The sequence below is a fragment of the Pristiophorus japonicus genome, chromosome 15, assembly GCF_044704955.1.
Source record: "Pristiophorus japonicus isolate sPriJap1 chromosome 15, sPriJap1.hap1, whole genome shotgun sequence".
NCBI classification, from domain to species: domain Eukaryota; kingdom Metazoa; phylum Chordata; class Chondrichthyes; family Pristiophoridae; genus Pristiophorus; species Pristiophorus japonicus.
Window position 1 is genome coordinate 31,689,075 of NC_091991.1, and position 12,624 is coordinate 31,701,698.

Here is a 12,624-nt window from a genome sequence, read left to right on the forward strand (position 1 = left end):
AATAGTACAGCAGCCATCATGGTAGAAAACAAAAGGAGTCTCAAATACTTAGAATATTCACTGCAACAGGGTAAGTAAAACATGCAGTGAGATTCCAAAGAGAAGGCGTGGAAGATAAGCAGAGGAATTGGAACGAGTAATGGATGATAAAAGGCCATTGAAGCTCGCCAATCTAGTACGTCGACTATGCTATTATGGCCTCTAATTAGATTGTACATAAAATATTCAGAGGAATGTTGAAGGAAGCCACAATCGCGACTTAGTAAATGAATTCTCGCGGAGATTAGAGCACCCAATTTGTGGTGCTCCCAATTATCTGCTCATTTAAATTCAGGGAACAGAATCTTCCTTCTGCCATTCCACCCAAAATAATAATTCTTTACCCAGAGAGTGGTGAAAATGTGGAACTCGCTACCACAGGGAATGGTTGAAGCGAATAGTATAGATGCATTTATGGGGAAGCTAGACAAGCATATGAGGGAGAAGGGAATAGAGGGTTATGCTGATAGATTTAGATGAGGATGGACAGGAGGCGGCTCGAGTGGAGCATAAACGCCCGCATGGGCCGAGCGGCCTATTTCTGTGCCGTATATCCTGTGTAATTGGGGAAAGGAATTGGCTGGTTGTGGCATTAACAGCAAATAGTAGATTAATAAGCGGTTTTGAAATGTGTCTGATTTAATGTTTTCTTGGATTTATCATCATCAGGCCGTTTCCAACCCTAATACCAAGGTGACCATTCTCATTGTGACTGGAGCCTAATTGTTGAGTTCCTGGTTTAAGAACTGTTTTGACTGCTGATGTGATCTGCAACTTGCAAACTCCTCAATGATACTAGAGAAATCATTTTGATTATTAGATGACCTTTTTTTTAAAAAAAGCTCTCTTTTCTACATTTTTCCCTCTTTGATTAACACGACTGTCTACCTGACTTCTAAAAGTAATATTGCTTGAAATGAAGGTAAGAGAAAGCGACAGAAAAAATAAAGACTTGGATTTATATAGCGTCTTTCACGACCACCAGATATCTCAAAGCACTTTACAGCCAATTAAGTATTTTTGGAGTGTGGTCATCGTTGTAATGTGGGAAACGCGGCAGCCAATTTGCACACAGCAAGCTCCCACAAACAGCAACCTGATGATGACTAGATAATCTGTTTTTAGTGCTGTTGATTGAGGGATAAATATTGGCCAGGACTCCGGGGATAATTCCCCTGCTCTTCTTCGAAATAATGCCATGGGATCTTTTACGCCCACCTGAGAGGGCAGTCGGGGCCTCGGTTTAACGTCCGAAAGACGGCACCTCTGACAGTGCAGCACTCCCTCAGCACTGCTCTGGAGTGTCAGCCTAGATTTATGTGCTCAAGTTCCTGGAGTGAGACTTGAACCCACAATCTTCTGATTCAGAGGTGAGTTTGCTGCCCACTTAGCCACAGCTGACTGACGTTTCATAGAATGGTTACAGCACAGAAGGCGGCCATTCAGCCCATCGACTGTGCCGACTCTCTGGTTTTATTTTGTGAATAAACTTTAAAAAAAATCTAGCTTCCAGTTTGTTCCTCAATTTGTGTTGCCTTATCAACATATCAATCTTTACCGTCTAAAGATGCTGCATAATTACAGTTAAAAAGGAGGTAATCTACATTTTTTCTTCCAGTACCCACTTTTCATACGGCAGCGTCAAGAAATGTTGTGTTGAACTATTTATGTCAAGAATCTAGGTGCGGAAAGTGGGTTTGAATTTTAATGCTGAGTCTCTCATCTCTCTTTGCTGTGTTAGTGCTGTGATCTGGGGTACCATGCCAGCCTAAACCGAGCCCTGAGGACCTTTCTCTCTGCGGAATACAACCTAGAGACCTCCAGACACGAGGGCCTGGACATCATAGAAAATGCTGTCGACAACTTGGACCCTCGCAGCGACAAGCAGCGGTTCATGGAGATGTACCACACCGCCTTCTGTCCACCGCTGAAATTCGACTTCCAGCCGCACATGGGAGATGAGGTAAGCCAATGGGTGATGTCGGCTGATTTTTTTTTATACTGATTTTCGATGCAGCGCTCTACTTTTCTATGAATGGCCTGCCCGTAAAAGCAATGTGCTTGATTGAAGGCTTATTTTTGATAAATAATTGGGTTACCTTATAGCATACGAGGGTTGCTCCCCTTAGTGCAGAGAAGTTTATAGGAGATTTATTCGAGGTGTTCAACATCATAAAGAAATGATATACATGGTGCCTTTCATGAGCTCGGGAGATCCGAGATTTACAGGTTTTGATGGAGTAAATAAAGATACGTTGTTTCCAACGGCAGGAATGCATTGCCCAAAAGGGTGGAGGAAGCAGATTCAGCAATAATTTTCAAAAGTGATTTGGATAAATACCTGGAAGGGCAAAGATTTGCAGGGCTATGGGGAAAGCGGAACTAATTGGATAGCTCCTTCAAAGAGCCGGTGCGATGGGCTGAATGGCCTCCTTCTGTGCTTCATATATGGTCTGTCTTCCAGCCAAGTAGTCACTCAGCTGTCCAAACCTCCAATCCAATAAACACTGCTGGAAAGTGGGCTGTTACTGGGAGGCTAGACCTCTCTGACCTCGTAAAGGGGGCCAAGCGGGCAATTTTAATTTCTTCCTGTTGGAGAGATCCTGGAGCAGCCCCCCTGCCCTAGAGCCATCACACTATGCGAGAGTATGTGGTGGATGCCCACCTAGGTCATTGAATGGCAGAAGGGGCTAAATGGTCTCCGTTCTTATGTTTCTGATTGGTACAGGTCAGTCACTGTATAATACTGGGGTACAGGGATGGTCCTATGAGGAGAGATTGAGTAGACTAGGTCCATATTCCTCAGAGGTTAGAAGAATGAGAGGTGATCTCATTGAAACATAACATTCTTCAGGGACTTGACAGGGTAGATGTTAACTTATTTGTTCCTGGGATGTGGACATCGCTGGCAAGGCCAGCATTTATTGCCCATCCCTAACTGCCCTTGAAAAGGTGGTGGTGAGCTGCCTTCTTGAACCACTGTAGTCCATGTGGTGAAGGTACTACCACAATGCTGGCTTTGTTTGGTACAACTGAGTGGCTTGCTAGGCCATTTCAGAGGGCAGTTAAGAGTCAACCACATTGCTCTGGAGTCACATACAGACGAGACCAGGTAAGGATGGCAGATTTCCTTCTCCAAAGGACATTGGTGAACCAGTTAGGTTTTTCTGACAATTCAGTAGTTCATTGGTTAATATTAGCTTTATAATTCTAGATTTATTTAATTGACTGAATTTAAATTCCCCAGCTGCCGTGGTGGGATTTGAACTTCTGTACTCCAGATCATTAGTCCAGGCCTCTGGATTACTAGTCCAGTTACATAACCACTATGCTACTGTTCCCCTAGTTGGGAGGATGTTTCTCCTGGCTGGGGAGTCTAGAACTTGGGGGTTGGCCATTTGGATTAAAATTCTCTACCCTAGAGGGCTGTGGAGGCTCAGGCATTGAGTATATTCAAGACTCATATTGAGATTTTTGAATATTAAGGGACTGAAGTGATATGGGGATAGTGCGGGATGGTGGAATTGAAGTAGAAGATCTGCCATGATCTTATTGAACAGTGGAGCAGGCTCGAAGGGCCGAATAGCCTAATCCTGCTTCTAATTCTTGTGTTCTTATGAGTGTCTTCCCGGGATAAACTCATATGGGTGACCTTCCACTGACCCGATGAACTTTGGCAGGATCAGAGTTGAGGGGTCACTGTCGAGCTCGATCCCAGTAAGCAAAGGCCCTGTGTTTTTTTTGGGGGGGCCCGCTGAGTTTTTTTTGCTTCGGTGGGTTGAGCAACCAACCAGTTGCCTGCTATTTCCAATCAGTGTGCCTTTACTCTACTAGTGTAGCGCAGGTATGGAATGCTCCTGCAGTTGTAGAGTAAATGCAGCCTGAATCTAAAGGCCGAGCCCAAACTGACCGAAGGGGGTGGAGTGAGGGAATCCTGCTCCACTTTCTGTGAGTCAGTTTGGGCCGTAATGCCTGATCTACACGGGCTCTCAATGAAGAGTTGCCCTCTGTTGGGTGGCAATTTCTTGGTGAGGTGTTTTTCTGTTCCCCGTGAGCTGTGTCACATCGGAGTTTTTGCTGAAGGATGTGACTCTTTCCAAGGAGAGTCGTCACATATCTTGGATTGCATATGAGGCCCAGTTAGTGTGTTGCCAAGTTTGTTGTTTTCAATCAATAGTCTGCCTTACACAACCAGTTTTTAGAAAATGTAATCAAAAGCTTATTTCCTGGAAGCTAAAATCTTCGAGCTTCAAAAGAAGTGCTTAAATATTTAAAGATGCAAAAAGAGGACACGGCCTATTTATCAAAGAAAAGCGTGTCTGGATGTGATTCTTTGGTTTACACTTAACGGAAACGAGTGCAAATCCAACCACGTTGACAGCTATGAAAGCACCAGTGAATCACCATTTCTCCTTTTGCAGTAGTATCCCACTGGTTTTTGTTGACTAAAATGGGAACCGTAGATTGTTTTTAATCCTTTTTATTTAAGGGTGGAATTTCTGCCAGTTGTCTATGAATGGGTGAATGATCTAGTCAAGCTTTCCATGGTAAATGGGAGTGTTAATACATAGCCAAGAATGCTAATGGTTTATTTTTAAAATTACTCATTGTGGATGTGTGTGTAGCTGGCGAGGCTGGCATTTATTGCCCTCTCAAAAGTGGTGGTGGAGCCACCTTCAACCGCTGCAGTCCGATGGTGAAGGTGCTCCCACAGTGCTGTTAGGGAGGGAGTTCCAGGATTTTGACCCGGCGACAATGAAGGAACGGCGATATATTTCCAAGTCAGGATGGTGTGTGACTTGGAGGGAACTTGGAGATGGTGGTGTACCCATGCGCCTGCTGCCCTGGTCCTTCTAGGTGGTAGAGGTCGCGGGTTTGGGAGGTGCTGCCGAAGAAGTTAGTGTGCGACACTGTGCCATCCGGCTCCCTTCCCCTCAAAACAAGAGAATACTCAAACACGCGGCATGATCTGATGTTGATCAATAAAGTTGAGGCAAATTGATTTTTGACAACAAAATAAGCCAAAACGACAGCTTTTTAGATATATGTGTTGGGAGGAGAGAGGAATGGTTCTGTTGCTAAAGTCTATGTGGAATAAAACCATTCTGACCAAGGTACTTTATCCCGTGTTCTGTGCTGGACTAACTGATCTCTGCTGGGGCTCATATCGGGATGCTGCAGTTGGCACAACAGGGAAAATAAGGTACGGTCCTTGATCAATATTCAATATCATCATCATCATAGGCAGCCCCTCGGAATCGAGGAAGACTTGCTTCCACTCTTAACATGAGTTCTTAGGTGGCTTTGCAGTCCAATACGAGAACCACAGTCTCTGTTACGGGTGGGACAGATAGTTGTTGAGGGAAATGTTGGGTGGGACTGGTTTGCCGCACTCTCTTTCCGCTGCCTGCGCTTGATTTCAATATTCAATAACTCCTGTTGGGAAATGCACACTTATAGACCTTGGTGAGGTCTGGGTCTGGGCGTGGGAGTGGGTCCGGGCGTGGTGAGGAACAGGTCCGGGTCTGAGAGGTCTGTGTCTGGATCTGTTGTGATGTTCTCCAGAGTCAGATGTGTTGCTGAGAATTATTTTTAATTTATTCGGGATGCAAGGCCGGCATTTAATTGCCTGTGAGAAGCTGGTGGTGGTGAGCCGTCTTATACAACTGAGTGACTTTCTTGGTCATTTCACAGGGCAGTTAAGACTCAACCAGCTCTGGGTCTGGAGTCACATATAGGCCAGACCAGGTAAGGATGGCCGATTCCCTTCCCTGATAGTGAACCAGATGGGTTTTTAACGATAGTATTTGGTAGTTCCATGATCACCATTATTGATACTAGCTTTCTATTCCAGATTTATTTAATTAACTGAATTTAAATTCCCCAGCTGCCATGGTGGGATTTGTATACATGTCCCCAGATCATCAGTCCAGGCCCCTGGATTACTAGTCCAGTAACATAACCACTATGCTGCCGTTCCCTTAGACTTTGTCTGGGCTGAGAGGCGAAGGACAAGGTAATGGAATGAGTGAGGCTTCTGCCTGTGCAACTGGCCTTGAGCATCATTCAAAGTCTTCAGAAGAGAGAGAATGAAGAGTTGGAGAGTGTTCACACTATTCATTTATCTGTCCTGCTTTAGATGAGTTTTTATTGGTAAAGGATATTTTGGTCTCCTTTATTTAAGGAGGGATTATACTTACATTGGAGGCAGTTCAGAGAAGGTTCACTAGGTTGATTCCTGAGATGAAGGAGTTGTCTTATGAAGAAAGGTTGGGCCTATACTCAGCAGGCCGGGGCCATTGGAGGGAGAAGCGTGCGGTGGCATACCACTGCAGGGAGCGGCGCATGCTGCTGCAGGAGGGCGACGGCTGCGAAGTCAGGTCGCTGATTGCAGTGCGGGCAGGCACAGCAGGAGGGGCGAAGGAGCAACAAGAGTCTGTAGAGGGAAGTGATCAGGGCCCAGGAGAGGCGTAAATCTGGGGCCCAGAAGAGGCGAGGGTCCAGGGGCAGCATGGGCCAGCCCACACTGCCATATGTGTGCGCGCTCGGTCTGTGCAGCAGAGCTGGTCTCCAGTTAGTCTTGGATAATCCTTGCCACTGGACCAAGACCTAGCTCTGTCAAGCCCGTGTGGTGGCTGGTGTGCAACAACCACCACACGTTAAAAAACTCCAAGCACAGGCATCTTCCACCCTTCAACATGTAGTTCGGGACCTGGAATATTAGGTCCTTCATTGAAACACCTGTGAACTCATCCCTTTTTGGCGTGGAAGCAAGTCATCCTCGCTTCGAGGGACTGCCTATGATGATGATGATGATGATTTACTGTGCAGGGTGTTGGTGAGACCACACCTGGAGTACTGCGTACAGTTTTGTTCTCTATTTAAGGAGGGATTATACTTACATTGGAGGCAGTTCAGAGAAGGTTCACTAGGTTGATTCCTGAGATGAAGGGGTTGTCTTATGAAGAAAGGCTGAACAGGTTGGGCCTATACTCATTGGAGGTTAGAAGAATGAGAGGTGATCTTATTGAAACGTATAAGATACCAAGGGGGCTTGACAAGGTAGATGCAAAGAGGATGTATCCCCTCGTCGGGGGATCTAGAACTAGGGGGCATAATTTAATAATAAGGCGTTGCCCGTTTAGATCTGCGATGAGGAGGAATTTCTTCAGTGGGTTGTAAATCTGTGGAATTCTCTGCCCCAGAGAGCTGTGGAGGCTGGGTCATTGAATAAATTTAAGGCGGAGAAAGACAGATTTTTAAACGATAAGGGAGTGAAGGGTTATGGGGAGCAGTTGGGGAAGTGGAGCTGAGTCCATGATCAGATCGGCCATGGTATAGAATGGCGGAGCAGGCTCGAGGGACCAAATGGCTTACTCCTGTTCCTATTTCTTATGTATGTTCTTATTGGTAAACTATATCATTGGAGCCCTGCGGTGATGTCTTCATTCCCCTCACAGGTGTGCCAGGTTAGTGCTCAACAACCCGTACAGGCTGAGCTGATGCTACGATACCAGCAACTGCAGTCCAGACTGACAACCTTGAAGATTGAAAATGAAGAGGTGGGTTATTGCAGTGCACTGGGAGCAAACGTCCAGGCATTTGTTTCCACGTCGCTTTATCATTTTTGTGTCTTTATTAAAACGTAATTCAACAGTGCGTGCTGCAATTCCCTTTTAGAATATCTGTTCATATGGAAAAGAGATGTTTCATAATGATTTAGGAGAATATTCTGTACTCTTCCAGCATGTTTTGCAATCCTACCCTAATTGAAGACGTCTGGTGAGATGGCCTCAGATTTATTGTGAATTTACAGCTATGTCTTTTCTGCTGGTTGCCAACTTTAGCAAAGGAAGCAGACTCGCGTTTGTAGCTTCAATCCGAAAACTAGCGAGCACTGGGGAGTGTTTGGTGTAGCGCTGATTGCACAGGCTCAGAGTGGGTTGGATCTGGTTGGGATTCTGTTAAATTATCACTTAGGCCATCATTTTCCAGATGTCTTCTGTCGGAGGTTACGATTTGCAAATGCACACATGGGACCGGGAGATTGACGATTCAAACTGTCGGAAATGTCTGTGTTCCAACTCCATGACCTTGCTTAATTTTCGTCACCCCAATGATGTTCTTTTGTTTTTTCCTGCTCTCCTTTTAGTTTGCAGCTTTCTGAAAAGGGCTCTCGCTCGCTCATGCTCTCGCTCGCTCTGTCTCGCCCTTGCTGTCTCTCTGTCTCGCCCGCGTTCTCTGGCTCGCCCTCTCTTGCTCTTGCTCGCGCGCTCTCTTTGGCCCCAAGTTTCCACATGATTTGCTCCTGATTTTTTAGGAGCAACTGGTGTAGAACGGAGTATCTTAGAAATCGGAATTCCCCACATTTAGTTTGCTCCAGTTCTAGTCAGGTAGAACAGTTTCACTTTGGAACAGAATTTTCTTTTCAAAAGGGGGCGTGTCCGGCCACTTGCGCCTGATTTCAAAGTTTCGCCAGTGAAAACTTACTCCAAACTAACTTAGAATGGAGTAAGTGAAGATTTTTGTACGCTCGAAAAAACCTTGTCTACACTTTAGAAAATCAGGCGTAGGTTACAAATTAGGCGTAGGGAATGGTGGAGGGGGAGGGGGGGAGGGGGGAGGGGGGGGCAAGGGAAGTCATTAAATTCTACAATCAATCCTTAGTTATACTTATACAAATATTATACAAATAAATCCAACCTGAATAAAAATTTATAAGCAAAGAAAAGATTAAATAAACCATGTTCCTACCTGTGTGAAAGTGCTTCAGGCAGGCCTTTCATGTTGGAGACAGGCAGCGGTGTGGCGTCAGTGTCTCGACGGTAGCGGCAGCAAGCTTCGAGCTGAGCTGCGGTGCTTGAGGCAGGCCTTCATTCTCTTCGTGGCTGGCCGCGAAGGAGCAGCACCGGACAGACCCGAGGCCATTCGGCCATGAGATAGCAGCGGTGTCAGTGGCTGGCCGGCAGCCAAAGAATCAGCAGCGGACAGACATGAGGCCATTTGGCCATAGGATATCAGCGGCGTCAGTGGCTGGCCGGCAACCGAAGATACAGCAGCAGCCTTCGAGCTGTGAGGGGGACTGAGGCCATTTGGACAGGGAGAGGCAGCCACATCGACAGTTTTATATTTAAATTTGCAGAATGGGTGCTGCATTGTCAACACAATATATTATTGCAAAGTTGAATTGGCACTCTTATTTCTCCAAACACACAGTCCTTACTTTGCATGCACCAATGCAGCACCGGTTCTGCAAGTTTAGCAGTGAAAAGCTGAACTCTCTGATTTCAGCAGGTGATTTATTCAGCAGTGCTGCTAAAAGCACTCCCTCACACACAGAAATATCAAAAAAAATTAAATTACAAGCCTTTACAGGGTCCAAGAAACAAATCTTCACTTTTTCTGCAGTATTTTTAAAAATGGCCGAGTGCCAATGTTTGTGTGAGACTGCGCGCACGCTCCAACGCGCATGCGCAGGGTTGCCGGCACCACGAAGGCTAATTTAAATTGTACCCGCCCCCTGCTGCTTAGAAAATCAGCGTGAGTGTTAGGCTCCGCCCCCTGCTGCGAAGAGCGCGCCGCGCCAAGCAGACATCGAGCAGAATATCGGACTTTTTTTTTAGGCGCAGTTTTCGGCACGAAAAACAAGCGCCCAGCTCGGAGGTGCGGCATTTTCGCCGCGGAACGAAACTTGGGGCCTTTATCTTTTTCTCTCTTTTTCTCTCTCTCTCTCTCTCACTGACTTTCTCTCACTCTTTCTCTTTCTCTCTTTCTTTTTCTCTCTACCACACTCTAATCACCACACCATTCATTTCATAAAAACAATTGCCACAGAATGTTTTCAGCATGGGGAAAGATTCTGACCTAACTCTATCCTGTTGCTCAGAATGTGCTGAGTGCTGTGGCTTGGCTGACTCTGCATTGCCTCGCCTTTGGACCAGAAGGTTATGGATCCAAGCTCAGCCCCAGGGACTTGTGTTCAGCGACACACCCTTAAACGTTTTCTCTGCTGTTGGAGTAATATCCATTGAATGGTAAACTGAGGCTGTGATGGAGGACAAAAAAAAAGAACTTGTGGAAATCTCAGAGTCGGAGACAGTTTGACAAATCCCCTTCACCTAAACCAATTGGTTCCCTTAAGACTCAAATGTAAATCAGATCAATTTGTACGGAAGTCCCTTGTTCTATGGGGCATTGTAATGTATTTGCTTCATGGTTTCTTTGCTTAAGAATTCATAACAACACTGTATTCGCTGCTCACGATGTGGTGGTCTCGACATTGGGGAAATCAAACGCAGATTGGGTGACCGCTTTGCAGAGCACTTCCGTTCAGTCCGTAAGCATGACTCTCAGCTTCCGGTCGCCTGTCATTTTAATTCCCTGCTCCAATCCCACTCCAACATCTCCATCCTCGGCCTCCTACACTGTTTATTAGCAAAGGTTTAACAATCACACCACACATTACCAGTTCATCCACCAGGCTCACAACCACCTGCCTCATTGTGGATCCCCTGAACCCAACTGGCTGGGGTTTTATTGAGTCTTGTGAACATCACGTGACTGGCTAAGCCAATCCCAATTCAACAGCTCTACAACTATTTTGTTGTATCTGTAAAACAAATGTAAATCAAATGTCCCCTTATTAAAGGGGCACTAAAACCGACAATTTGAACAAATTAAACTTTAAATGGTCAAATTAAAATTTGGTTGCCGGGGGTGATGATGCACTCCAGTCCCTCCGGCACCCACCTCTTGCGGAAGGCCCGAGCATACCGGTGGACACCACGTGCTCCATCTCCAGAGACACTCTGGCTCGGATATAACTGCGGAAGAGAGGCAGGCAGTCGGGCTGCACGACCGCCCGCTGCCTGGGCTGTTTGATGGCCACCTTGGCCATGCCCAGGAGCAGTCTACGAGGGGGCCTTCGGACCTGCCCACTCCCCTCCGCACAGGGTGCCCAAAGATCAGGAGTGTGGGACTGGTGAAACCAGAACTTGAGGAGCAGCCCCTTCAAAGAGGGGCTGCAACCTCATACACTCAATATTCACATGGAACACAGACTCCTCTAGACAACAGAAATTACAGGCAGCCTGGGAATCTGTGAACCGACTTAAAAACTTATTGCATGGGACTGCTCCATGCACCACCCTCCAGGCCAAGTTCCCGATTAACAGTGGGAGGACTCCTGCGTAGAGTGCACTCCATCGGGGTCCCCCACCTCCTCCGGACAGCAAGATGGTGCGCCATGGCGTGTCCGGACGGCAGATGAGGATGGCAAAGTGGAGTGTGTGCAAAAGCAACCCGTACAGGAAACCCCTCCGCGCAGAATTGAAAGGCACGGAGGGGATTTCCCCGAGGAGGCTCAAGTTGCGAGGCACCGGCTCCAGAGGAAGGTTTCGGGGCTTGGCGCCGACGATGAATTCTCAACAGCTCTACAAACCTGTGAGAACACTCACGGGTGCATACATTACAAGCATCAACCAACCTTTCAGAGATTCCCATTCTTTCCCATTCCCCAAGGTTACCAAGGATGAGGGAATGATGTGAAGCCAAGGGTCATTTGGGGGCATCCCTTCCTCAGAATCGACAGGTTGTCCAATCAGTGAGCTCATTGGGAATACAGATGTGGCTAATTGTATTTCTGATTCAAACTGTCACAGGACGGGAGAGTGGAGAGCACCAGTTCACACTGTCACAGGACAGAGAGTGGAGAGCACCAGTTCACACTGTCACAGGACAGAGAGTGGAGAGCACCAGTTCACACTGTCACAGGACGGGAGAGTGGAGAGCACCAGTTCACACTGTCGCAGGAGCATCCAGTCGTGCCCTGGTAATTGCCCCCAAAGGAAGTGGAGTGTGGGAAATTGCACTCCGCTTCCATTGAGGGGGGGTAAGGCCAATTCTGCGGCGGGAGCAGGACTTCCACGCTGGGGGCTAAAATTCCCGGCCCCAGAAGATTACCGCCCCCAAGATGTGAGCCTGTGCGGGGAGGCAGAGGGACGATAAGGGGAGAGGGGGCGGGGGATGGAGGGGAGAATGGTGGAGGTGGGGGGTGGAGAAACCCAGGGCAGGGGACGGGAGGGTCCACATTGCAGCGGAGGTCTGGGGGGGCGAAGTGTGTTGGAGGGGCGGGCCTGGGGGCTCTGTGCCTCGGTGCGGGGAGTGTTCAGAGTGGGGTGGACAGGTTGACTGCACAGATGGTGGTTGGTGGATGTGGTGTGGTTGGCGTCGCGGGGGCGTGGCTCCGGGGTGGCCGGGGCTGGGGGCTCGACATCCGGGGGTGTTCGGCATTTGGGAAGGATTCTGACCGGACGGGGCGGGTTGGGTGCGGGGGAAGTGTTCCCGGTGTTGGATGGGTCCGGAGCCGGGGGGGGTGGGCTGTTTGGGGCTGGGATTGGGAGAGAGCTCTTCACTCGGAACTGTTGGCCTGTGGGGTTCGCTGCCGCGGAGAGTTGTTGAAGGCCAGTTCATTGGATGTGTTCGGGAGAGAGTTGGATGTGGTCCTTGCGGCTGGGGGGGTCGGGGGGCTGTGGGGGGGGAGGTGCTGGGGTGGGTGATCAGCCATGATCTTGTTGAAGGGCCGAA

At 47.8% G+C, this 12,624-nt stretch overlaps 1 protein-coding gene across 2 annotated transcripts in view; it reads left to right on the forward strand.

The window, feature by feature from the left end:
* Positions 1–12,624, forward strand: part of srgap1a (SLIT-ROBO Rho GTPase activating protein 1a) — a 289,071-nt gene that overhangs the window by 208,728 nt on the left and 67,719 nt on the right. For both annotated transcript variants that reach the window (XM_070900273.1, XM_070900274.1), the window contains exons 7-8: positions 1,781–2,002; positions 7,500–7,601. In XM_070900273.1, coding sequence (XP_070756374.1) covers positions 1,781–2,002; positions 7,500–7,601 — 324 coding nt within the window. The remainder of the gene's footprint in view (positions 1–1,780; positions 2,003–7,499; positions 7,602–12,624) is intronic.